Below are 27,777 nucleotides of genomic sequence, written 5' to 3' on the forward strand. Positions count from 1 at the left end.
GTGACAAAATCTTTTTATACAAAAATGTCGAGTATATAGGAAAAAAATGGACATGATGACTTTATTTAGGAAAACAAGATTGCTCTGCAGAACTGAGGCAAAAAAAAAGTTTGTCTGTTTACTATATAAAGATGTATTCATGAAATAAACAGACACAAGAAAATATGACAAAGAACAGCTATATATACAGTCAGAAGCATTGAAATTGCATGCACAATAAAGGCACTTTATAAAAGTAGTTCATGTATGTCTGACAGAGAACTATTTCAGTATTCATTCATTCTTTACGGGTAATGTTTTAAGACCTGCTAGTCATTATAAAGCTTGAATGGGATATTGTGTCTCCATCCAGGTGGCATTTTATTATCTAAACACTGCAAGGCATTCCTTGTATTTTTTTTTTTCTCTGTCATCCCCATAAAAAAGTTGAAATTAAGTGTTTTTGAACTTTAAAAATTAACAGCCAGTCTCCAGCTTGTGTAAACCTGAGTATACAGTGCAGAAGAAGAAAACATGATCCATAACAGGCTAATTAAACCCGATCTTGAAACAACGGAAAGAAAGATCATCCTCACAAAATACACAGCAGTTCTTTCAACGTCCTGCAGGTTGCACTACAGTGTAACTAACGACACTGTTACAACTGTTAACCAAAATAAATCAACTTGCTGGTAAACAAAATAATAATTAACGTATGCGTGTATAGCATTTGTGGGTAATGAGCTATTTTGGGATCTTCTGTTTCACAATAGCAGTTCAAATGTTGGTGTATAAAAAAAAACTAACAAAAAAGAACAAAAAAAAAAACATGACACCTTTTAGCATACATTTGCTTCTTCCCTGACCATCACAACTTCAGAGTAAGTTGCAAGGTCACATATATCAATAATTTCTACAGGAGCACGGTTTCAAACACTGATTTCTAGTATTATCCCCTTCACAATAATGTGTGTATCAATGGACCTTATAAGATGGGAGTGTTTCTATCTATCTATCCATCTTCTATCTATCTATTACAATTTTGGACTTACTGTTTTATATATATTCCCTTTTGCAAAAATAATTGGAATAAACCAACACAGTTTTATACTTCTATCTATGAAACAATATTTTCTAGTCTACTTTAAATAATTCGCTAGAGAGCAAGACTTTTGAGGTGCTTTTTTAGAAGGCAAATAAAAAGAAGTAAACAGAAAATATTCCAAAAAAACAGGAATCATTTTGTTGTTGTTGTAGACATCCAAGGATAACATGTTCATAAAGTTCTCTTGTTGTCACTATATTCCTACACGGATAGCAGAAACAGTATTGATGATGTGTTTGGAATTTGGAGATGTCCATTTCAGTAGCCTGGCTTGTGTGGGTCTACGTAGGCTGGGTTGTAGGCCGGCTGGTCTGGGTTGTAGGCCAGCTGGTCTGGGTTGTAGGCAGGCCCCGAAGGGTTGCAGTAGGGCTGATTGGGGTTATATCCCTGCTGGGCTGGGGGATAAGGAAGGGCTCCCATACCAACTGAAAAGACACCGGCAAGCCAGTGAATATTTCACAGTGCATTACATGGAATTAAAAACTTGTCTTTACATACAAATATATATTCAGAATATTCTTACCCCCATGAGTGTAATTTTCTATTAATATTACACAAATAAACTTTCATTATAGCACTAAAATATTGCATGCTATAAAGCAAACTGCCAAACGTGTGTGCTTGTTTTTTTTAACTTCACAAGAGTAAATAAATCACTCAATCATAAATTGTTTCTTATTTTTACACAAGACCTTTGGTCTTGGGAATTCTATTTATTTGAAAGAGTTAGCCCACCAGTAAAGTTTCAGTATACCCCAATGCTCTACAAACAAGGCAGAAAGTTTCCTAAGACATTTGACAGCTTAAAAAAGTGTGCTTTCAGCATACTGAAGTCCACAGTATCCCTGGTCTGGTGCGGTTCTTACCTGGGACAGCTTCTTGATAGTGAGGTGGGGGCCCAGACACCTGGGGTGGGTGGAATGGTGGGTACTGCTGACCGGGATAGGGCGCTGTGGGCATGGATGGGTTTCCGAAATGTGGCTGGACTGGCACTTGCTGGTAGGCTGGGTACTGTGCTCCAGGGTAAGTCTGACCTGCAGTAGGCTGCTGTGGATATGGCACTTGCACCACTGTAGTAGTGGTCGTTACATTATCTGCAATGACCGCTGTGAAAAACAAAACCCACAATGTTAAGAGTTGTGCGAGTTATTAACAATCGGACAAACTGACAAAGGGCGGGGGGTTTTCACTGGGGCGTATCACTGTATAATGTTAGGATGGCCATTCATAGCAGGGCTGTAGTAGCAGTTCTTTTATTCAGACTTAGGGGCCCTTAATTAGCATTCTGTTGTAAATAAGTAGTTTTGGTACATTTGCATTTTTCTTTTCATTAAAACATTTGATGCATTTTGCACTGAAGCACAAACTATCCCTCTGAGTCTGACCCTTAAGCACTAACCCCACTTTTCCAACTCTTATTTAATTTGAAAATGAACGCATATATACTGTCAGACTTTATAATACTGCCCTGTTATCTAACATATTTAGGCCTCACATTTATCAGTTGAAACAGTGCAATATATTTTCCAAATATGTTCAAATCGATGCAAGTTAACTACCCTTTATTGACTACGGATACATTTTCCATTATCGAAAAATCTTAAAGGAAAAATGTGCAAATACCAGCAATAACCCAAACAGTCCAATCAATGTGGCTAAACTACTGTAAATGGAGAAACAATAAACCAAGTGTTCCTCGCAAAATGCTCCCTGCAAATATAAACTACGGATGGTCTGTGAGGTCTGTGATAATTGGCTGGGAATTCCGGTTGAAACATGATCCCTCCGATATTGTGACTATTCCTAAAACAGCAATGTTTATGAAACTTCCCTGGAAACGATGAGTCATGCTGGATAGAAACCATTGTGTCTGTCCTCGATTCACAGAATCAAATCCTAGATCATCCTCTAACGAATGTGACACAATTATAAATGTAGATTTGTGCGTACTGTACAGCCCTCTGATGTTACGATTTTCGGAGGTCAGACCATTAAACCATACTAATTTACTTCTACAGACCCTGAAACTCTGCATTTTTAAAAGATGGAAAGTTTTTATAGCATCAAAGTCAAAATTGGCAGGAATCAGCAGTGTGCTGGATTCTCTCTAAACTCACTCTAGTTTACAACATTGTCATTGTACTGAATACAAAAAAACAAGCACTTCTGTAAATTCAAGCGAATTAAATAATGAGAAACCAAAACCCCTTATATAGCAGCTTTATAACATTATACCAAAAATGCATCCTGTTTTAACAAGACATTAGAAAACGCTGCTGTGGTGAACAATGCAACATCCTGTCACACCAACAAAGGAAAAAAAAAACCTCAAATGTTCAGATGAGAAAACAGCATTAAAAAAAACAAACAAAAAACAAATCTGTAAGTGCTGCGAGTTAGGACTACAGCTTCTCCCTTAAAAGACCACATCTGCAAACTGTATTCTGCAGCTGTCGAATTCTGAGGAATTGGAACACAAATATTTAATAAAGTTTCTGCATATGTAGTTAGTAAGAAAAATGCAGCAATCAGATAATAATCTGAACACTCCCACCCCTGCAAGTTGTTTAGAAATGTTGGTTGTTTACAGGTATCGCACTGTCCTTTAATCAAAGCTCTCCAGCTAAATGCAAGTATGGCATGCTTACCACTGTATATTGAACCTGTACAAGGGACACAAGGTCCTTTATCTGAGATTGCAAGCAGACCCCAAACACCTTGACTTACGTCTTGGGCTTCCTCTGCACATTTTGTGCAGGCAGCAGCAGGAGCATGTGCAGCACGAGATGATGATGATGAGGAAGACCACAACAGTCACCACTCCGGACACGATCGGCATTGTCGAGCTGAAACCCAAACGCAGGAAGATTGTAATTAAACACAGGATCCATCCTGGTGACAACAACAGCCTCCACTAAAATACACCAAAGATAACAAGAAAGAAACAGCGACTACATCGACTCGAATAGACAATCAATAATCCCTGGTGGTTTTTGGAGCTGTTTCACCTCATTCAGGCATTTCCTTCTAAAAAGATTAGTAATCCCTGAATAAAATGCTGCCTCTTCATATATATGCTAGTGATTTTAATGAGCGAGTCATCTCACAGGATCCGTGTTACTCACAAATGTTACACATTTTCTAGGAATGATAAATGACTGGGGTGGTACATTACTGCCATTGCACACTCAGACCCCTTGTTTACTAAACTGCTTGGTATATTTCGATTAACAGTAATGTATTTTTCTTTGATATGCAAAATGTCTGTGCACATGATAAACATATGTAGCAGTTCATTAGCTGCTACGCTGCTTCCCTGATCTGATTTCGAATGGTTACAGTACATTCGTTACTTCTAAATATAGCTGTTTGGATTTTGTGGTAATCCAGATAAAGTCAAGGCTTTCAGGTCAATAATCTCAGACAGGGTATTTTATGAGGTTCTAGAATTACTGTCAGTAAGCCAAAATGTAAGGTCATTATGTTACCTCATACTGTAGTCCCAGAAATTACTGTATTTAATTTAACTTGGTAGAATATCACCTGCATGTTAAAGTCTAAGTCGTGAGTTTTGTTCAACATTTAGAGAAAATTAAGCAGACACTTTCAAGAAATATATTGTACAGCTATGGCCCAAAGTTTTGCATCACCCTATAGAATTAACAAATTTTGCTTCATAATGTCGAATGAAGCCTGCTGAATAATGTTGGGTTAACATGTTGAATTACACACCGCTTTGTAGTTTTCCATATACTTAATGAAAAACTGAAATAAAAAATGGTCACATTTCAAATTCTAACTATTATACTTTGCAATATCATTTTGTAGTCTCTTTGATTACAAGATGTTAAATAAAACATTTAAATCCTGTTCATACAGGTTTTTTTTATTTTTGTTTTAGTTTTTTATATTATGTCTCAATCCTAAAATTCCATGTGATGTTAAACTTTTGGATATAGCTGTACGCGTCATAAATATTCATCTGCAGTATTTGTAGTGAGTTATGAAATCAGTGGCAGTTTTTTTTTTCTTTTTAGATTAAATAAAAATGTCACAAGAGGATGCAGAGCTTCACAAGATTCAGCTGCCAATCCTTCCTTGCTCCCTCCCACAGCGAGGCTAAAAACGTAATTTCACGTTGGATTTTCCCAGACATTAGAAGCAACCATTCCTCCGTAGAGCCTTACACTGGCTCGTCACACGTTTGTGGATGAATGACAAACAAAAATCTGAATGATAAACAACGACGAAACTGAGGTCATGACAAAAGAGGCACTTAAAAAGATAGCGAAGTGCGTGCTGAAAGTACATAAGAACATAAGAAAGTTTACAAACGAGAGGAGGCCATTCGGCCTATCTTGCTCGTTTGGTTGTTAGTAGCTTATTGATCCCAAAATCTCATCAAGCAGCTTCTTGAAGGATCCCAGGGTGTCAGCTTCAACAACATTACTGGGGAGTTGATTCCAGACCCTCACAATTCTCTGTGAGTTCTCACAATTCTTTATGAGTAATAAATCATAATGGTTTTGAGTGGTTTTACATTGTGTAAGGAAAGAAGTCAAATAAAGTACTGCAAGGTGAGATTTAAAATCTATGCAAGAGATTTAATATTCTGAGTACTTTGTAAGTATATAGGGGAAGTGATTCTGATAAATAACTAGGGTTGCGATATACAAGCGCCGATATGGCAATGCATCTGGAATATTAGGGGGGAAACTGACTGCAAAATGTATGCTCTTTGAAACTAGTAAGGGGAATATGAAACAATATAGGTGAAAGAGCAAGTTGTAGTTAATGTGATATTACAAGTGGGTTACCGGACTAAGAGCTAGCAAGCTAAAAGACTCGTAGGCTCCGAGATAGCTACAGTAGGTATCAATACCAGCGTGGAAGACATGCTTCTTTGAAACAGGAGTTACACTTTGAAGCCTCCTGAACTCCGGAACATTGTGGAGGATATGCCCAGAAGAATTGGTAGACTTGCCATTTACTTCACTTCTATGAAAGCTACTCGCAATATTACCTTGCATAATGATACTGTCCAGTATACATGTCACTTTTGATTAATGGAATCAATAAAACAAACTTGTTTAAGTCTTAACCACTGTTTGGACAGCAATCATAAAAATGTGTTTCCTTACAACTGGCTTACACATATTTTTTTGTTGTGAAATACCACCGCCTCTTTATATATATATATATATATATATATATATATATATATATATATATATATATATATATATATATTTTTTTTTTTTTTTTTTTTTTGCCTTAGCAAGATGTTTCCTATTTGATCATCTAATGTAGGTGTACAGTACCACGCTGCAGCACATGTACCCCTCTCACTGGGAAGTTATATTTTGGCAGTTTTAGATCACGGTATGTCAAATTACAATGGTTTGGGATCCTTTGCTTTAAGCTACGTTTCGGACTATGTGTGGGGCGAGGGCGAGCTAGAGATGGCTTGCCCTTTAAAGTACTCTCCTCTTAGGATAACCCAATGGAGAACAATAAGAAAGGCACATATTCTGAAACATAAATAACATTGAATACTTGCAAAACCAACGTCTGCTGACACTGTAGGGGTGATCAGGGATCTTTAAAAACATGCAAAGAAATCAGATGGATGTGTTTGTGTACTTGGGGGCCATTTGCAAAATCTGTTGAGAAGGAGTCCTTCAGCATTCAAACTCTTGACTGGTACTGGCTCCCTGCTGTGTGCCCCAAACGTTCCCAAATATCTTACAGTGTTTTAACTGTTTTTTTTAATTTTTTATTTATTTAGTCAGTTGAGCCTGGAGCTAGATTGTTTTGATAAGTCCAGTGTCATCTCTAACACAACTCCTCCAGTCCACTGTGACCTGCTGATTCCAGCTGTGAGAACAGATGAAGGAGCGACATCCAAGACAGGTCATTGTTTACCATAGAAAGCACTGTTTGTATTGAACTACACTAACCCTCTGAGCTAATATAGTAGTCCTCAAAGCTGCTGCAACACTGCTGACAATCTGGAATAATACTGCAGTACTGATGTGTTGGGAGGGACACTAAAGGCATTACAATCTATGCTTTTGTGCCCATGGATATTTTACCGTCTTCATGCTGTTGCTTATGCTGTTGTTTGTAACAGAGGAGGATGCGGCAGGATATCAAATGCATTTAAAGCTATTTGCTGTGGTCCGCCACTATGATGGCTTCAAGGCTAGCAGTCTGATAGCAAAATGGTGTACCCACATTGACATTCCGTCTCATGCATCTGAAAGCAGCCAGACAGCAGCCACACTGAGCGTGCCTATCTTTCTACCCCGTGCCTTGGCATGCAGCCTTGCAGAGCTGTGCAAATGTTAGCAGCACCCTTATCGGCATCAGTGGTTACTCATCTCTTTTTTCATAACACTTAAATCAAGATAACAGAGAAAGAATGGGAGATGGCGCATGATAAGAGAAATCCATCCCCCACAAGCAGAACGCAACAAGCAAGCTTACGGTTTATATTTTTTAAAAGTCGATGCATAATATAAGCAGGCGATTCGTTTCTCACAATGGAGGACCTGTGAAGCAAGGGCCATCTATTGCAGTAGAAGTACAGTACTCCTAATAAACAAATATGGTGAGATCCCTCAATAAGCAAAAGAACAAAAGATGGTCATGGGCTAATTAAATGTGGTTGGATTGAAACAATCTGACAACAACAGACAATATAACTTCTATTTAATAATATGCTATCCTCTTCTAAATGGTACGTACAGCAACCACTCATACAGCTGGCTGTGTGTATAGTGCACATATCCTGCATGATAGTGATCCTATACACAGCTGTAAATACAAAATTAGAGAGATCAGTATAACGTTGGTCATTTACCTCAAAAGTATTTACATGTGAAGAGAATAAACTTCTTGCTTGGTTTAAAAAATACAATTACAACAGAAACCATGGCTACCCATTGTACTTCATTAGAAATGCATATATATATATATATATATATATATATATATATATATATATATATATATATATATATATATATATATATATACACACAGTACATTTAATCTGATATGTTATTCTTTGTTTTTTTTAATAAAGGACAATGTTGGCTTCTTGCCCTCATCTCTTGGGCACAAACAAGCAAAGGTCAATCGTCCTTTTCATTTCCTATTCCTCCTAAACATGAATATTTGCCAAAATTGCTTTGGCCAGATTCATAGTAAGAACTGAATGCACAATCCACACATAAATTCGAGCCTCTATGGGCTCCGCACTCCCTCCTGATATAATGGGCAAACATGTTGCTTCTCGAGCTGGCATGTATCACACAGACAAAACTTAGAACCCCCTACTACAGTGGCGCTGGCTGGCTCACTGCGGGGAGTGGGCTTTGTGACAAGCAAGAGTTTGGGGGGAAGGAGTCAAGAACATAAAACGTACTTTTGAACAGGTAAAAAACAAAAGACTGAATAAGATGGAAGATTGCCTTTTGCAAATAAACAATTATGAAAATAAAAGAGCGCTTCCACCCTATGTTCTAACCTGTGGTGTATTCCCTTGTCACATGATCCCACAAAACGTACCTGCCTGTTCGTCTTATTACAGACTCCCAATGCACTCAAACATTCAGAAATGCAGGTTTTTTCTTGTTTTCCTCATTATTTCAATCCGCATTCTAATGATCCTGCACTGTACTGTGTGGGCTGTTTATTCATAAACTGTGGTAATACTGAGATCTAAGCCCACCTGAAATGTATAACTTTCCATTGACCTTTCCAAGCCATCGGTTTAAGGGGAAGTTTTGGGTTTCTCGTTTCTCGTATTGCTACAAGAATGACTGCAAGAAAAACTTTTGGCGAAATATTTTTTCCACGGGGGGTGCAAAGGATTAACTCAAAAACATTAGCAAATAAACTGCAGACCTTTCTTAAGAAACAGAACAGCCATGGTACCACCACATACGAGTCCAAATGTATTTTTAAACTGAAAACTCACTATTTTAATAATTTGCTACAATGTTTTGGTTTCCAGACAGCGTGTTAGACATAGCTCCCCACTGACATACAGAAGAATGTTCTAAGAACGCTGTTGGATCCTGCTTCTCCTGGGATATAGAGCTGTTTGCTGTTCCTGAATTCTCTGTAATTCTCACTTCATCGGTGCCTTCTTAAGTCAAGTATCTGCCTACAGAAAAAAGTACCGGAGGATTTGCTCTGCATGATTATATGAGCAGTAACCTACACGTTAGACAGCAGTTTTACTGTAGTTAAGGAACGCAATACAGTACTGTACAAATAAGGTACAATGAAAATACGATGTAACGACCCTAGCGACGGCATTGTCCTGGACGTTGTGTTTGTCTCGTGTGTCTTGTTTGTTTTGTCTCGTTTAATGTTCTATGTATTGTAAAGGTACGGGGCACGGTATTAGTGTGTGTGTGTGTGTGTGTGTGTGTATGGAGTCTGGGTGCATGTTGTGGGGTGGGCGGTGGCGGGCCTCCCCTCCGCGAGGCTATAAGTAGGAGGGACGGCGAGCCACGAGCGGGAGAACGCATCTAGACTGAGACTCTACTGTAGACAGGCTGAGGGACAGAGCTGAAGGCTGAAAGCAAGTGCGTATCTGTGAAGCGGTGAAAGAGCCCAGAGTGTGTCAGAAAAACAGAGAACGAGTGACAGTGTTTCCCTGAGTCTTTTTCACTTCCAAAGCAACGGTTCATTACTTAAATATATATATATACACACACACACACACACACACACACACACTTTTCAAAAAGAGTGAAAAGGGTGGGTGGTAAAGGGTTTGGCTAGGGTGGCAGAAATCCTTATACCAGCCCTGGACATGCCTATCATGCTTATGTAATGACATGTCATGGCAACACATTCAAGGCTGAATTCTAAATGAAACATTAAACAATAAGCCCTGTTTCATATATAGGCCTGAAACCTGGAGTGCTAAAGACAGTATGTTACTCCGTCTCACGCAGCTTACTAGTGACATTGCCCACTGTGTTTAAAGCCCCAAAACACCTTCTTGTAAACAGCAAAAGGAGGCCTGGTAGGAAAGGATTGCTAATACCTTTCCTGAACTACAGGAAGGACGCCTATGTATCATTTTCAAACCAAGTACAAAGAAAAAAAAAGTTCCAAATGTCCTCTTAATACGCTATGCCTACCTGTCCATGAAGTCACTCATTGCTCTTGCTATTCCTTACAAAAACAATACAAGTAGTTGGTGCTGACAGTCCAGTAGTGTTGCTGCTACAGCTTTCGAACACTGTGTTCCACGTGACCTGCTGGAGGTCTTTTTTATCCGGTTGCAGATAAAAAAAAACAGCTTCCTGTTTGATATCTTGAAGGTGGAGGTCTGGCTGCTGCAGTGAACAGTCAACAATTTGTAGTATCACTTAGGGACACACAGGCAGCTGAAAGACAGACTGGGAAGGAGTGTCCTTAAAGTGACAGCAGGGTTTTTTTTCTGCTCATATGATCAATCGGTTTCTGTTTGGGCTTTTTTGTTGATAACTTTGGTGGGGGAGTGCCTCCTGTATGCGCACTACTGACATCACGCCCACACTTGCAAAAAATCACACAGCTGTACTTTGTAGATCCACATCCTGATGTCAGTTCAGGCTTGCAACAAAGTAAAGAACAACTATAGATTGTGGAATGGAACTGTACGCTATGCATATTTACATTTCTTAAGGAGAATACCGTACATATTGATAAGCTAATACTGTTATGTCCCATAATTCTGTTTCATCAGAAATTACACTTTTTTTTTGGCTTACAGGTTAGTTTACATCCCCTAAAATCAAACAAGCTCCTTCATCCCTCGTCAACAAGCTGTAGCAGCAAGGGGTTATGTGATTTTCAAACTGTACTGCACAGCAAGGAAGCAAAACAAAAATGCAAACATATACTGATAACACTTAGAAGAAACAACTTCCGAAATATAAGGCATCATTTACTTTATTCATTTTGGCTCAAGCATGCTTCCTATGTTTTTATCTCATGCTTCTAACAACAGATGGTGGCTTTGGGTTTGTCCAAAAATATATACAGTATTAATCCCAATGTATTTAAAAGGTTTCAAATGAAGACCCCCAAAAATCTACCAACAGGAGACTACAGGCTGTATTTTCAAAGAGTTTCCTCTATTCTTTCAATTAACTCCTATTTTTTGAATGGAGAATTTTAATGTTACAAAATGAGACACAAAACACAGTGAAAGCCCTTCAGAGGACTTGAAATATATTATAACTTTGCTGTTTGTTTTTAGTTTTGTGAAATGATTACCTCTTTCAAAAACTAGGAGTTACTTAAGATGGGGTAAGTGTTTTGAAAATATGGCCCAATTTGTTTCAAATTAAACCTTAAACTTGATATACTTCTTTTTTTGATCATAACAGAATTGTTTAAAAAAAAATTTAAAAAGTGTAAGGGAAGCTAGGTAAAATAATCTTACAGCGTTGCACAGGGATTCAGAGCAACTGCAGTCGACAACACTGCGGGGTCTTACGACAACATCTAACTGATCTAAATAAACCTGCACCATAGGATTCCTTTCAAATACTCATCACTGCAGCTCTCCCCTTCCAGTTGACAAGAATTACTGAATGTGTAAACACGTTCACAGCCTGCTTTGTTTTCAGCTGTTTACCCACAACTGTGGAAGTATACTTTCTTATAGCTTATCAAACGATTCCTATAGCAATAAAAAGGTTTGTTTCATTTAAGTTAGAAGCTTCCCTTCTGTAAACTTAAATGAAGACGACAGGATGACAACAACAAGAAAGTAAACACCCTCATTTTAATGTACTGTAAGAGGTTTCATTGGGTCTAGCTGCCTTGATAAATAATGTATACTTCCATTAAGCAATACCCTGAATACCAGAACAAGCTGTTTTGGTATATATCCCATTAAGGGCCTCAACGTGATATTTGCAGGCAAAACAAGCCCATGAAACAAAGAAACAATTTAGCTCTTACATTACTCATCTAGGAGAAAACAGTTTTTTTTACACCTTTGCTGTTGTTGCAATGGGAAGGATATCATGTCTCAGACAGGTTATCGGGGATTACAGAGGGTTTTATTATATTCTAGGTATTTTACTACAGTACAATATGCCCTACTGTAAAGAATTTAATCAAACAAGCTCAATTAAAGAAGTGATATATCTGAGAAATAGAGAATAAACACTCTCTGGACAGGCTTGGAATACAGGGCCCTATTCAGTTACTTAAAGTATTTTTTCATTAAATAAACATGGGTAAGACATTGCTTATTGGTTTATTTCACACATGAATTAAACCTTTTTAGAAGATATTGATTGCGGTTTCCACATTTAAAGATCAAACCAGCACAAGACAGTGCTCTCTGGTGTTACAGGAGACAGTTTTCTCTTATTATGAGTCACAGCGCTTCAGACAATGTCTGCTCTGCAAATGTACATGGTGAAGAAGTGTATGCAAATTAGGGAAGTGGGTTGAATGGCTGTTTCGCTAAATATCAGACGATAAGAAAGTCTGATCTTATTCCCTTATTTAAAAGATTCCCATAGTAAAAGCACAGCAACGTGTAATAAAGCACAGTGAAAGTATGGTAAAGCACAGGTAAGCATTGTAAAGCACAGAGTGGAATGGTAAACTACAGTAAATGCATAATATAACCATGGGAAAGCTGCAAAATGACCATGCAGATTTACTGTAGTACATGCAGGCAGAATGAGGGCTGAGAATTAACTATATTGTCACGAATTAACCTAAAACCTGTCTTGTACACAGTGCAATCACCTTTTTTGAGTGAAAGTTGTATACTGCAGAGATAGAGGTCTCTTCGATAGAAACAGTTTAATTTCTATCAAGAGTCATTTTCATTTAATCAGCTCATGAGCTCCTCACAATGTCAGCACATCTGCAAATTATATTATACAAGCCCTATACGCAGTGATGCATTACGGTGCAATCATTGTGATGCGTAGCAAAACGACCCAGCTGTCTAGCAAGAAAAAGGGATTTGATGTATTCTACCTATGGTAGAGAAAAGACAATAATCAAAAGGAACACACCTTGCTATTGGAATTTATGAGCAAGCTCCAAGGTCTCCCATGGTTCCTTCATCTTAAGAAAAGCAGAGTCTGATTGTCTGTTTTATTAGGGGATTCAATTCCTTGTGGCTGCCTGGCCAATGAACTACTACTGTGAAAGCTAACATGTACATCATGGGGAATTGCCAGTTATCCCAACAGTATGATCAATGTAATGGATTTTCAATAGATGTTCAAGGCAAATGGAGGACTAATAGAAGTAACCTCTTGGAAAGGACATTGGCAGTAGCCTTAGTATCATCATCAGCCTTGATTTAGCCTCCCCAGCCCATCAGCATGAACAACTGTTTAATTAATTTTGTTTATTTATTTAGTTAAATGTTATATATTTATTGTCCCAGCATCACCTGCCTCCACCCCCCACTCAGCTCAGCCCAGCTTACTTGCCTGTACATCAGCGTTGCATTGTTTCTATTGTGCACTTTATTGACATCCAACTTCCTAAAATAAATCGTACCTCCTAAATCATAAATGGACCTGTTTATATATACCTATATATATATATATATATATATATATATATATTATTAATATATATATATAACACAAAAGACTAGATTTACTAGTACTTTTGCAAAGTCAGTTCAATGAGCACATATGTTGTGCTCAACATTTAAATGCCAATAAGATGAGCCACTAATGCAGAACCCCCAGTTTTCTGCCAAGTTCTATTGCCAGAATCTTAGATTGTACTAGTAGGGAACTGTGGGTCCACATACAACTGTAAACACATTGGCCATTTATTAAGTTAAAGGAGAATAAAAGGTAGTGATTTATAAAAGGGGATAATAATTCCAGTTAACCAGTATCAAGTGAATGTAAATGTTCTTATAATTTCTAAAGTAACAAAATAGACTACTTAAACATGGATTAATATATGCTGTACATTCCAGGGAATCAAATTGTTATAATTTATATATCAGATGAAAAGCTGATATAACAAAACATTATCACCAAATTGCATTATTTTTGCCAGCCAGTATTATATATCTACACTGATGAAATGCAAGATCCCAAACCTTGAAATATACTTCAGGAGTCTATCAGGGGTTATCTGTAAACGATGGCATTGTTGTTGTCAGACCTCGTGTACTGCCCTCGATTTACAGCAGCTCCCACATATTCTTCAAGTTCTCATCTGCTAGTGGATGGGGGGGGGGTTCATACAGTTCATAATTTTAAAACTATTTGAATTCTCAAATTTAAAAAGGTATCAGCTGTGGGATCCAGTACGATCCGGCACAAATGAACCCCTGGAATCTATGATATCAATGCAAATCACGATGTCATGCAGAAAAACAGTATTTCACATCCACCTACCTTGTGAGGCATTCCATTTGTGCATCTTTGTCAAACTTAGCAGAGTAACTGTAACAACAATATCGGTTCTCACAGTTACCACAGCAGAACTGAGCAAAACTGCAGTAATTCTCACTGTGCAACTTTTTATATTTGTCAAAGTAGGACATACAATTGTCAGAAAAGGCTGAAAAAAAGAAAAAAAAAAGGATTATTATAATTATTATTATTATTATTAGTTTATTTGGCAGACATCTTTATCCAAAGCATCATACAAACCCCGACCTGCCAGCCTGCAAGAAGAATCACAAATACTAAAAGCTCCCAGTGACATATTTAGGAGGGGCCCTCTGCCCTGATGCATGATATCTGACTAACGGGAGGATTTTTTTAAACAGAAGGTTGTTTTGAGGTTTTTTTTTTTTAGGTGTGGCCCTCTGCTGCTACGCACTGGTAATTCAACCAGTTGAAATTAAAAGCTGTCAGAAGTTGAAAAGCAAAGTAAAGCTCATGCATTCCATAGGATTATCTCTGTATCCCAACTCTTCTTAAACAAGCCCACAGGGTATGTGGGGGTCTGAAGTCTTCCCAGTGACTCCTGGCCAACCTCTGCTCCTCCTTCTCCGTTAGTTCTACAATGCTGTCTCAGCCTTCAGACATGTAGAAACCAGCCCTGCGACTACCCACTTTAAAATCTGCTTCGCAACAATGCTGGGAACTGGGATGCCCTTACACACCTTGCCTGTCAAAACGAGTGCTCACAAAATTGAGCTGCAGCACAAACACAGCAGTTTCAATCTGAGTAACACGTACAGAATATATTTTAGTTAATGTAAAGTGTGCATGCACAGTGTTCTGTGAATCCCCAATCTAGACATTAGGCTTTCCTAACTGCACAGTACCATAAGTCCCCTGTAGTGGCAGATCATAAGAAAAAGCTGATTGAAATCTTGTGGGCGACAGTGTTGGTGAGTGTGGGCATTTGTTGCTCACAGTGGCCACAGGTTTCATTCTGTTTGTTCGCCAGGGCCGAGTCATTTTATTCTTTAGTGAAGTGGGTAGAAAACAATAGAAAGAATAGGTCATAAAGGCTTTATTGGTTTCACAATTTTCCATTCCAGGGGTATAGCTGTTGCACTAATAACATACGAGCTATAAAAAAAAATTATTACACCTATTCAACAGTATACTGTCCCGGGCTGGGTGTAACAAATGAGTTTCCTAAAGGCTAGTCATTCATTTCACCTGCTGTGCATGTGTTTCAGTTATTAACCTGTCCCCTGTTCCATACACTACAATGTCCAAGCCTAGATATTTTCCCCAGAGTGGAACCTTTTTTAGACATGGAATGCTTCACTGTTGACACATCAACGTAAACCTAGATCAGTGAACTAATAATAACACACCAATGTGCAGAAGGGCCGTTAACATAACCAAAATGTTTTAAAAGAAATAGTGTGGGCCTTCTCTTTTAAAATGCAAAGAACAGTCTCTAATAATCTCTGAAGCAAGCAGTTCAGTACCATGGAGTCTAAATGTTTAATCTTGAGAAAGAACGAGTGATTAGAGAGGATTATTATAATAAAGAAATTCATTTGGGGGCTATATACAGTAAAGAGTGCAGATTACTTATTTTTTTTATTATTATTTGATATGATGTGGCAGAAGAAGAACGCAGTCTGGACTACTGCATTATCATCCAGATAAAGATATTCATTCACACATCTCAAAACTAATTAGCAATGTTTGCTGCGTTTCATATAGAATGGTGTTATGACTCCACAGCTGAACCAGTTATTAACCCTTTAGATCCTGGACTACCAGCGACCTAGGTTATAAAGACCACGTGTGTACGGTGTAGCTCATGTGTGAACATTCTGTCTCCAATTGGACAGGCTTGAATTTATTGGAGTATTTCAGCTGAAATGCTTACAGTACACATTGCTCCCCTAGTCTCAATAGTCATGCTTTTATTACAATGTACTGCGGATATAATAACAATAATAATAAGCCAGGCAAAAAAAAAAAAAAAAAGCAAGTAAAAGATAATACATCTTCATTAAGACACGGTCAATATTAACACATATTTGCCACTAATATATAGCAAGGTCTGGCTGTACGCAATAAACTGCCAGCTTACAAAATGGTTTTGTTTTTGTTTATTTGTTCCAATTTAATTTTCCTAACTTCACCGTAGCGTTGTTTCTCACGTCTGTTTAAACATAATTAATACAATTCTGTGAGATGTCATAAAAAGACATGAATTATATCATAGGAAAATAAAATATGAAATATGCCCCACATAAATTATTCTCATTATGAGATTCAGTTAAATTCATTGTTTTGTACATGTACATTTAGTCTTCAAAACATGATTTTCATAACAGAAATCTAATTTCCAGTATTAATTTTGTACACAACATTTTGTCAATTTGTTTTCAATATACATGCACTTCAGTTTACAACAAAAAACAATAGATTTTGTTAATGTTCAATTTACTCTCAACTGCTAGTACTGGCAGATCTGGAAAAAAAAAAATGTATCACATATAATACTTCTGAAATGATTTCTTGAGCATCAGTATTTACAAAACCTACACTGTACAGTCAGTAATTGTATTGAAAACCCACTGAGAGAAGACATTTTGTAATGTGTGTCGCTCCTTCTACCAAACTACACATGAAGCAAACATAAGTCTTTGTCAATTTAAGAAAAGAATAAAGAAAAAGAAAACATCTTACCAAGTGGTATAAAAACAGCAGATAAGATTACGATAACACAAGTGCTCATCCCCATCTTTCCTTTGTAGTCGTTCGCTTTCTCAGTCCTACTTACCCTTCTGAACTGTAGCATCGATGTGTAATAGGATATTTTTTGCCCGCCCATTTGCCGTATTAAAGGGACATTGATCTTTTTGTGTATATAACACTAACCGGTTCCAGAGACTGACAAGCATTTTCAAACTAACCCCGCAAACCCAGAAACGCAACCTTAAAAATAATTAACTAAAAATAATTTACAAAAAAAAAAAAAAAAAAACTATAGCAGCTTGAAAACATTAAAGGGTGGTATTAATGTTTTGGTTCAACTAGTTTTTTTGGTTCATTTGCGTTGGATAAAGCAGTTGATTTCTTAAATTTTAAACTGATATTAGAAATCCACATTCCATTATATGTATTAGTAGTCTCATATGGAAAATAAATACGTCTGAGTACTTCTGTTTTATAGCATAGGCAATTCCTCCACGGTGTGTTAGGTATTAGTGTAATGCAAAAATAAAACAGTAGATGGCGGTAAACATTCACCTTTCCATTAGACAAAGCCCGAATAACCCAATGACGTGTACACGACATTAGCTCGAGTCAGTTTAAACTACAAAAACGCTCTAAACTAGTTAATCGAATTTAACTGGTATGTATCTGTAAGCAACTTTTCAAGTGGTGTACACAACATATGCATTTCATAACATGAATATGTTACAATTATTACTAGTACTGTAGTCTTAATAAATAAATAATAATAATAATAATAATTACACATGTATTTGTGTATTTTGTAGTGACTAGGGAATATAACCTTTTCAGTGCTAAAATGTGTTTTCAGAGCAATGGTTACAAAATCCATTACCTCAGCTGCAATACGTATTGGAAATGTCGCATTTTTGTAATGAACACCACTTCTAAATGCATTCTGCAAATACTGTAATAGTTTATTTATCAGAATGGATAAAAAGTCAATGCATCTATTACAAACAGTACCAACATTAAGCACAAGAGGTCGCCCTTTATCGGCGTCTTTGTCTGCCTGTAGCATTTAACATCACAACATGACTTCCTATTTAATAATTACTTGAATGTACTGGGTTTAATAGTATATTGTGTCGTTGCACTTCCTTATACAAGCATGAGAAGTGAAATGGTATTACTGTATAGACATGGTACACACACACACACACACACACACACACACACACACACAGGTTGTGTAACACTACTACTAGTCTCGCGAGACTCTGATGTTCCTGGTTTGTTCCTTAAAACCGGTTGCGTAGCGTTGTCCTTTACGTTCGTCCTCAGTGTAGGGCAACAGGGAACATATTTTTGTGAATGAAGCACACATCTTAACTTGTGAAAATAACGCCACACGCATTGGGAGAATCACTATAGCACCAAGCACATATTCTGAATAATTACGAGGTAAGCTATGGTTCCACCTGTTTTTTTTTGTTTTTTTTAGTCATAAGGCTTTTTTGTTGTTGTTTTTTTTTTTTTTTTTTTTTTTTAATTATTTTTAATTTATTTTATTATTTTTATGAGGATCCGTGTTACTGCTGCCAATAAGATATTTTTAAAGCCAAGTTTCAAGCCAGTTGATCGTGTACAGTAAATAGACAAGGGTATCATCCAGTAACCCTAGAAGTATAGGAAGATCCGATTTCTACAGCAGTTATGAATCTGGCTATTAAATAACCGATTGTAAGACACAACCATTATTAAATAAACCTGGCCAGTTTAGTCACAACGTTGGTTTCCGTACTGTAATTGTGATGTACCGTACTATACAGTACATCATATTGTGATTATTACCTAGTGTGTAGAACTTGTATAAATACAGGTATTCAAACAAAAGTCTTACTTAAAACTAAAAAAAGATTGTCTGTATTTTGAAAGCTGACTGTTAGTAAGTGTACTATCTATCTTAGTATTTTTGTGGGGGGTCTACAACACTAACACATGACCTAATAGCACTTTCATGTGGCCCTTCCCTAAGGGTGAAATACCTGTGACGTGTGATGGCTGTTTAAGGCAGTAACATATTAAATGTTTGGTTGGTTTGGAAGCTAAATACCAAAAAAGGTCACAGGCATGTACCTGGGTGAAGAATAATCAGTTGTTTGCCGTTGTCTGCACTGGCTTTATTGAGAAAGAAGACGCAGGATGGAGTGCTGTCTTATAACATGTAGTCTTTGAGCTAGCTATCTTGTTAGCTTAAACTGACTTGGTATGCTATAATTAGGGACTTTTGTTGGGATCTGTAGCTAATTTAAAGTTAGATTTAAAGCTGTAGTTTAGTTTTTAAGGTATTAAGGTGGTGTTGCTTATTTTTAATCACAGGACTTTGCTAAATATTAGTCACTAGACTTTGCTGAGTAACTGGTAGTTGACATATTGTTATTTTGTATGGTGGAGCACAGGTTTTAAATCAATTACATTATCTATTGTTTTACATAAAGACAGTCAAACCTAGCATCAAAAGAAGGAATAGTACTTACAATCAAACCTAGCATCAAAAGAAGGAATAGTACTTTGTTTAGTAAGAGGGGTACATTTAAAAACGACAAAGGGAAAATACATTCAAAATGGAACTATTTATCAAATATTATTTAACTATGTTAAACACTTCATAAAGACTATAACAACCTCCTATGACAGTGCAGTAATCAAATCTTGTATCTGGTACAGTGCTTTCTTTGTAGCAGTTTGACACTAGGGGTGTTATTCACCTTTGGGCAAAATGTAGTTATTTGGGATGGTGCTATTTTCTGTAATAATGGGAGTGGCTTTCTCAGTTATGACATGCTGAAAGAGTTGCACAACGCCTGCTGGGAACAGTTAGACTATTGATGCAGTAAGGTACACTGTTGCAGAATTCAGGACTTTTACAGTATCATGATCCAGTGTTGTGAATCCAATTGGAAATTATGAAACTTTATTCCTAATATTGTCCAAATAAAAAGGCAAGCTAACTCGCACTCTTCCAATATGATTAAAAAAAAAAAAAAATCTAAACCATATGTTAGTACAGTTTGACTATTTTAAAAGTATTTTGATTTTTACTACTGTCTGCCCTTGTAACATTAAAATCCACAACTGTGACATTATTGTGAATGGTAGTATTTTGTTCACTGTTTGGCATACTTCAGACTATTGAGTCAATTCAGGGTTGCTATGGAAATGTCACAAGCAGCTGCTACAAGGATGGATTGTATATAAGACATATTACTGAAGCTCTGGGCTGACTACTTTTACTTCTGCGCTGTGAAATTAAGAGCCTCACCATGTTCCGATGTGTGTTTGCACGTTGCTCTATTAAATACCAGTGGGAAACCTTCAGGTAAAACCATGCTGTAGTACTGAATACAAATAGAAAATATAAAGTGAAGTGTCAGATTTGGGAACTTTGTAATTTTATTAAGATGTAACAAGTGATGTGCAAATTCAAAATCAACTTAAGGATGAACTAAATGCTGTGGATCAATGTGCTCTTAATGGGTATTTGGTCATCATGACTAGAGAGTTTTTATTTTAGTATATTTTATTAAAAATAGGCAGTTTTTGTTTAGAACCTGATTTTATTTTGCAGGAAACATATTTGTCTGAGGAACATAATGTAAATTTGAAGGGTTTTTTCACCTCCTCCTCCTCAGTCATTTGCTGTTTTAAAAGCGCTCAGGGCAACATATTAAGTAATCTATGCTACTTGGAAGATTCACAAGAATGTTTAAGTAGCAAAGGCTGTACAGTTCCTGAAAGTGCTAATGTTCCTAAGATTATAAACATGTACACATTTTTTTCTTTGTCTGTATTGTTTTTATTTGTTTTATTATTTATTTATGTCTTTGGGTTGGATGGGGTGTGATTGACGCAGAGTCACATTTGATGATCTTGGGACCCAGAGGGTGTGGGACAGAAGCATATTCAACTTGTTTGCTTAACAATACAGTAGTTTACTTTACAAAATACTTCATTCCAGGTTAACCAAATCTACAATGGAGACCCTCGTCCGGCGCTGCCCGTTCCTGTCTCGAGTGTCGCAGACATTCCTCCAGAAGGCAGGGAAGTCGCTGGTTTCCTATGCGCAGAACTGCCCTGTGATGATGGATCTTGCCAGCAGACCTATCGCTCGTACTCTTGCTACCTCAGCTGCTCATTGCCAGCAAACCAAGGAGACTACCCCAACTGATGAGAGTAAGAAACTTTATAAAACCTTCTCTTTAGGTTACTGTATATTTGATCATAACATATAATATCCCGTGCTTTGCAATGTATATTCTGTTTTTAATGGTATGAAGAGAATGATTACACATGCTTATTTACCATTTAGCTGTCAAGCAGCCTGCTGTGAAATCCCAGCTGCCACCTGGCCACCCTGTACCCCCTGGCAGCCAGGCTGCTGCGTCCAAATGCCCATTCCTGGCAGCCGAGATGAGCCTTGCAAACAGCAATGTTTTCCACAAGGCTAGGCTGGAGCTGCAGGAGGATGTGCAGGAGATGCAGGCTGTGAGGAAAGGTAAGAAATAATTGTCTAGCTCTGGTTGCTCTGTAAATAGAATGCGTTCGGACCAATACCATTCCACACCATTTTAAACTGAAGAGGCCTGTGTTGTTGTACAGTCTTGCAAAAAAGAACAAACATTTATAATTACAGAGTTACCTGTGAATCCAACAGTGACCAACATCACCGAGGGTGATGAGCGAGACCAGAACGGACTGCTGAAGAACATAATGAAGCAGCGCCCCCTCAGGGTCTCCCACCTTCTACAGGACAACATGCCCAAGTGTAAGAACCTGATGTGCTTATTGTGTATCTTTTCCCACAAGGTTTGGTGGCCTGTGTTTAAACTCTTCCTGTCTTAAAAAAAACATCACTGACTCGGAAGTGGCAAACTAATATTGTGTAGATTCATTGTTTTGTCAAAAGTGTCACAATGACATCACCAGAGCCTGCTTCTTTTTATTTTTGGTACCTGTATTAACTGCTTTTATGATTTTGTTAATTATGTTAATCTTTCTCCTGCAGCCATCTCCAATTTCCACTACGACAGGTTCTTTGAGAAGAAGATTGAAGCAAAGAAAAACGATCACACGTACCGGGTGTTTAAAACTGTGAATCGAAGAGCCGAGACCTTCCCAATGGCAGACGATTACTCTGAATCGACGACCTCAAAGAAGGAGGTCTCAGTCTGGTGCAGTAATGACTATTTAGGAATGAGCCGTCACCCGCGTGTTACTCGGTCAATCATGTGAGTGCCTAACCTTCACGATCCTCCATACTAATAACGAGTAACTATTCTATGCCATATTTTGGACACCCCAGATAATAGAGCTAAAATCGACGAGGGTAAAATTGTATGTCGATAAGCTTTCTCTAGTGAAGCCTTTTGTTAGACAGTGGCGTAGAAAATAATCTGTAAAACAAAGTACAATACACTAGAGAGCAGAAAGCACAGAAAAAAAGAGATGTCAGCTGACTGACACCCTGAGCATCTCGAGGCATTTAGGATGAAGCTATTTCTTAATAATGGTATTGGCTTTCTTACTTATGACATACTGAAAGAGTTGTGCAACTCCTTTGGGAACAGTTAGACTATATATACTGTACAGTACATACCTTTGCAGAATTCTGGTCTTTACAGTGTCATGATCCAGAAATCTTAATCTAATCGGAGATGCATTTTAGATGGAATCTTAATGTAATGGCTTAGTAGGTTTATTAAAAAGACAATATTTAAGGGCCTGTAAAAAGAAATCTTCTGATCTCATAAGTTATGAGTTCATGTTTCTTTTCCAGGGAGACTTTACGGCAGCACGGTGCTGGAGCTGGAGGGACACGAAACATCTCGGGTACCAGCAAATTTCACGTTGAACTGGAACATGAGCTGGCAGACCTGCATGGCAAGGATGCCGCCCTACTTTTCTCCTCGTGCTTCGTGGCTAATGATTCCACCCTTTTTACATTGGCCAAAATGCTGCCAGGTACAGCATACCCAGATTTTTATGTATTCTTTTAATTAACAATATTAAGGGCAAATTATTACATCAAACAATCTTTCTATAGTTACATTTTATTGTGTTGTCATCTTTGACTTCAGGCTGTGAGATTTACTCTGATGCTGGGAACCATGCCTCAATGATCCAGGGGATCAGGAACAGTGGGGCACCCAAATTTATATTCCGTCATAATGATGTCAGTCATCTTCGAGAGCTGTTGGAGAAGTCTGATCCCTCAACTCCTAAGATTGTGGCTTTTGAGACCGTGCACTCAATGGATGGTAAGTGCTTAATGTAGTTTAAATTATATTTTATAATTGGTGCTTATGTGCAGTCATTGAAAGTACTCAAAAATAACTGTAGACAGGCTATGAACAGCACAAGATTAACTACATGTCTGGGTTCGATATTAAAACTTATTAAGAAGATTGAAAAGCTGATTCAAGTAACTAATGGTGCGTTTACACTGGCCATTTGTAGGACGGCTTTGGGCCGTCTCAGGTCTTTTCTGAGGTGTAAACGCACACTGCCGACTCCTCAGCTGTCCTAAAAACGGCCAAATAAAGACGTGGCTCGGCGCGGGCTTAGGTCCATCTGAAAGGCAGCGTAAACTCACTGGACTTTAGGACGGCTCCTCCCCCATGGAATCTAAACAGGAAGAAGCTGCAGTGCTGTTGGAGCGTCACAAAAAGAGAAGAATGACTTGAGACACAAGCGTCCTGAAGATTTGAATTTATTAATGGGTTATATTGAGGAGTATTTGTAAATATCTTCATTTTATTATTAAGTTGTCGTCAAAAGTGTACATACCCCAAATATCCATGCATTGGGCTATGTAATATTTTGACGATAACTTTGTTAAACAGATGCAGACGCCAGTCGACGTCAAAGAAACAAAAGCGTAATATTTGAGTATATCAGTGATAATTATTCTTTAAAAAAAATGCTATCAAAAATAATTTTATACAAAAACTGCCCTGTTTAGATGGTATGCGCGCACATTCAGACGTAAGCCGCCTCGGGGCACAACCGCCGTGTAAATGATGAGAATCTCTGCGGTCAGTCGGACCTGAGTCGGCTTAGGTCCGAGGTGGCAGTGTAAGCACAGCATAAAGGTTGTCTGCTTGTTCTGCAGGTGCTGTGTGTCCGCTGGAAGAGATGTGTGACGTTGCCCATGAATTTGGAGGCATCACGTTTGTCGACGAAGTCCATGCTGTAGGGTTGTATGGTGCTCGTGGTGGGGGAATAGGAGACCGGGACAGGATCATGGACAAAATGGACATCATCTCTGGAACGCTTGGTAAGGATATTCAACAAAGGAAAAAAATGTATATGCTCCTTTTAAAAAATATTAGTAACTTTTAATGTCAATTGTACCCCTTCTCTCTCTCTCTCGTGTGTTTGAATCCCATATACTTGTATTTAAAATAGTTTTATTTTTCATGTTCTTTATTGAAACATGCCTAAAGTAAGATGGTTGTGGCTACAAGCAGAGATGTAGTCAAATTTCTCAGTGATATTCAAAATAAACAAGTAGTAACCTGTTGCTGGGAAACCCTACTTGGATTTTTCTTCCAAGCCCTTGGAGGATTTGATCATGAGGATGATAATAAAGCTGCCAATTACTGGCTAGGATGACATGCAGGTTTGTGTGGTAGCATAACAACATGACCTAATTAACCAGATCTGTTGTAAAAAAAAAAAAAAAAAAAAAAATAGGTTATTTAGACTTCATAGAAGGAGTTTTAGGTTTCCAAAAAAAATCAAACCATAATACTGAACAGTATATAATTAGGAAAATTATGGAAAATTCTAAGTTGTTCATTGAGATGGATAACATATGTTACATAGGAAGGATCAGGTGATTGTATGTGTGTATAATTCTCCCTGGCCTTTTTTTTTTTTTTTGGTGATTTTCATAAATTGTTATAGATTCTGTCTGTGCCACTTTTTCAGCTTTGCATGTACACTGCTGAACATTTTTAGATCTACTCCAGTGTTACTTTAATTCAGAGAAAAATGGTATTTGGTGATTTAATGCTTCACAAGGGGAATTCTTTGTCTTGAAACCCAATTAAAGATTTTTCATTTGTTCCCAGCAGTATTCATTTACAGTCAATCAGTGCCAAGTTGTTCCTTAGTCTGGTGTTATATCGGTGCCTTTGGGATAAAAATTAATTCATTAAAAAAAAAAAAAAGCTCCTTCTGTTTCAAGCAGTTCCTTTTAGTAAGCATGAGGTCATTTTGACCTTAATTCCATAACAAGCTGCCCATTTCTTAAACATTGTTATCAAGTGATTTATACAATAATTAGCGTTCACCGCTTTGATCCTTCAGTGGATTGTCACAGTGGAGACATTTGTGACAGCTTGTCATACAGCACTTCCACTAGAAGATGTGCAGGAAAGATTTCCAGTAAAGATACAAGCGGATGAAGCAGTGACGGCTTGAATCGCCTGTCTGTACAAATTCCTCATTTTACCACTCGGAAAACATACCTTGGATTCATTCCTGACTCCATTATATAGTGAAAAAACAGTAGGAGGTGCCTATTGGCATATTTGAGAGAAAATAAAAAAGTTATTGGTTCAAACCAGTAAACGTGATATGACTTGTTTTATCGGAATAGTTTTTTTTTTTTTTTAACGAAGTTATACTGAACTAAGAATTAGCAAACAAATTGCACTTAATCAGCATAAGACACATTACACAGAATTTTAGATGGATCCTTTTTATATGTGTATGCTATGTACACATAGAATTAAACCAAAACATTGTTTTTAAATACGTGTGCCCACAAAGATTATCAATGCAATTTAACCATCAGTCTGGTAAATGTTATTCATGCAGTTTCTGCAGTATGAATTCTGATCAATACCATGTGTCTCTTTTAATTTATTTTAGGTAAAGCTTTTGGCTGTGTGGGAGGTTACATAGCCAGCACTGCCACCCTTGTGGACACTGTGCGATCCTATGCTGCAGGCTTTATCTTCACCACGTCCCTTCCACCAATGCTTTTAGCTGGGGCTAAAGAGTCCATTCAGACGCTGAAGAGTGAGGAAGGTCGGGCGTTGAGACGCAAGCACCAGCGCAATGTCAAATTAATGAGACAGATGCTGATGGATGCTGGTCTGCCTGTGGTTCACTGTCCCAGTCACATCATTCCAATCAGGGTATGTATTTATCAGATCTACTTTAACTAAACTGTCACTTTCTAGTGAACTTTACAGGTTAGGTACTTCTATGGAGCAAGAAAGAAAGTTTCAGTAAGATTAATTAAATGGTAGTCATATTTTGAAATTGACGAGAGAGTCGAGTGGCCACAGCCAGCTTTGTGCTGAACCATTAAGGATAACTGTTTTGGAGGGAGGCAGGTATAGTCTTGCATTGCACTATTTTTAACATGAATTCAGAGATTTACTGTTTGGTGGACAAACAAAGGCATTTGTCTAGAAAAGGTATGTTAAAGAGTTTTTATTTTGTTTCAGGTTTCAGATGCAGCTAAGAACACAGAGGTCTCTGATTTGCTGATGAGCAGGTACAACATCTATGTTCAGGCAATCAATTACCCCACGGTCGCACGCGGGGAGGAACTCCTTCGGATCGCCCCAACGCCTCACCACACACCACAGATGATGAAGTTTTTTGTTGGTAAGAACTTTATTTTAAAGATACAAATTGCAAACTATTTGAGTTTCAGCTGATTTTGAAAGTGACATGCTGTTTAATTATGTATTCTGTGACTATTGAAGATAGTGTTAATATAAAGTACTGTATTCGCAATAACTTTATTTTTTCCCCCTTTTCCACAGAGAAACTGGTGAAAACTTGGAAAGAAGTTGGCTTGGGGCTGAAGCCTCACTCCTCAGCTGAATGCAACTTCTGCAGGATGCCTCTGCATTTCGAGGTGATGAGTGAAAGGGAGAGGTCCTACTTCAGTGGCTTGAGCAACCTCATATCAGCAACTGGCTGACCGTTGCCATTTTTCTAAGCTATCACATTTTAATTTTAGCAATATTATAAAGAGATATTTTAAACATTATATTGTAACTTAATAAACCATACATGTTATTTACTATATCAGAAATAGCAAATAAATAGAAATGTTGAATGTCAGTCTTGTTTGTTTGATTTTTTTTTTTTTGTTTAGTGGCCCCAATGCAATGTCTGCAATATGAGAACTGTTTAGAACAATACACCTTCTCATATTTAAAAATTACAGTTCCCAATAAGGGCAAACCAAACTGTCAGCTACAGTATTTATATAACAGTGAAAACCAATTCACGTAATATGAAAGGTGACCTACATACAAAGATATAAACAAATACATTTGAAGGCTTAGACACTGAAATAACCAGGTCAGAAGTGTTTTTTGTTGTGTGGAAATTCAATGCCGCAACCTTTTACTTTGTTATTTGCAGTAGCCTTGCCAAGGAAACTGCCTTGTTTCTCTGATACGCTGTACTGAATGTGTGCTTCAATCTACCACAATGGCTTGTTGCCAGTAAAGTATTGAGGTA

General features: G+C 37.6%; 2 protein-coding genes across 4 annotated transcripts; one reads left to right on the forward strand and one right to left on the reverse strand.

Annotated features, from left to right (window-relative positions):
* Positions 1-47: 47 nt before the first annotated feature.
* On the reverse strand, positions 48-17,386 carry LOC121298094 (protein shisa-5-like). 2 transcript variants are annotated; one of them, XM_041224902.1, is made up of 5 exons: positions 17,227-17,386; positions 14,506-14,671; positions 3,812-3,930; positions 1,951-2,190; positions 48-1,509 (listed from the first exon to the last, which is right to left on the reverse strand). In XM_041224902.1, exons 1-5 carry the CDS (start codon positions 17,369-17,371, stop codon positions 1,343-1,345), a joined length of 837 nt encoding a protein of 278 aa, XP_041080836.1. In that variant the 5' UTR covers positions 17,372-17,386; the 3' UTR covers positions 48-1,342. The 2 variants fall into 2 exon arrangements, with proteins under 2 accessions (XP_041080836.1, XP_041080837.1); XM_041224903.1 differs by lacking the exons at positions 14,506-14,671; positions 17,227-17,386 and adding an exon at positions 10,252-10,333.
* A 1,143-nt stretch (positions 17,387-18,529) lies between these two features.
* On the forward strand, positions 18,530-27,372 carry LOC121298003 (5-aminolevulinate synthase, nonspecific, mitochondrial-like). 2 transcript variants are annotated; one of them, XM_041224683.1, is made up of 11 exons: positions 18,530-18,681; positions 21,239-21,453; positions 21,590-21,775; positions 21,914-22,045; positions 22,286-22,508; positions 23,057-23,241; positions 23,358-23,537; positions 24,392-24,556; positions 26,161-26,429; positions 26,745-26,907; positions 27,069-27,372. In XM_041224683.1, the coding sequence occupies exons 2-11, from the start codon at positions 21,255-21,257 to the stop codon at positions 27,227-27,229; spliced, it is 1,863 nt and encodes a 620-aa protein (XP_041080617.1). In that variant the 5' UTR covers positions 18,530-18,681; positions 21,239-21,254; the 3' UTR covers positions 27,230-27,372. The 2 variants fall into 2 exon arrangements, with proteins under 2 accessions (XP_041080617.1, XP_041080618.1); XM_041224684.1 differs by having other exon boundaries at positions 21,935-22,045.
* The last annotated feature ends 405 nt before the right edge of the window (positions 27,373-27,777 follow it).

Source organism: Polyodon spathula, chromosome 23 (assembly GCF_017654505.1).
Source record: "Polyodon spathula isolate WHYD16114869_AA chromosome 23, ASM1765450v1, whole genome shotgun sequence".
NCBI classification, from domain to species: Eukaryota; Metazoa; Chordata; class Actinopteri; order Acipenseriformes; family Polyodontidae; genus Polyodon; species Polyodon spathula.

What these genes read in the sequence shown, in the direction of transcription:
- LOC121298094 (XM_041224902.1), bottom strand. Translation starts at nt 17,371, where the DNA reads ATGGGCGGGCAAAAAATATCCTATTACACATCGATGCTACAGTTCAGA. An exon ending in TGCTGTTTTTATACCACTTG is followed by an intron (nt 14,672 to 17,226) that starts GTAAGATGTTTT and finishes TCTTTTTTTCAG; the next exon opens with CCTTTTCTGACAATTGTATG. An exon ending in CTATCAAGAAGCTGTCCCAG is followed by an intron (nt 1,510 to 1,950) that starts GTAAGAACCGCA and finishes GTGTCTTTTCAG; the next exon opens with TTGGTATGGGAGCCCTTCCT.
- LOC121298003 (XM_041224683.1), top strand. Translation starts at nt 21,255, where the DNA reads ATGGAGACCCTCGTCCGGCGCTGCCCGTTCCTGTCTCGAGTGTCGCAG. An exon ending in GACCGTGCACTCAATGGATG is followed by an intron (nt 23,538 to 24,391) that starts GTAAGTGCTTAA and finishes CTTGTTCTGCAG; the next exon opens with GTGCTGTGTGTCCGCTGGAA. An exon ending in GTCACATCATTCCAATCAGG is followed by an intron (nt 26,430 to 26,744) that starts GTATGTATTTAT and finishes ATTTTGTTTCAG; the next exon opens with GTTTCAGATGCAGCTAAGAA.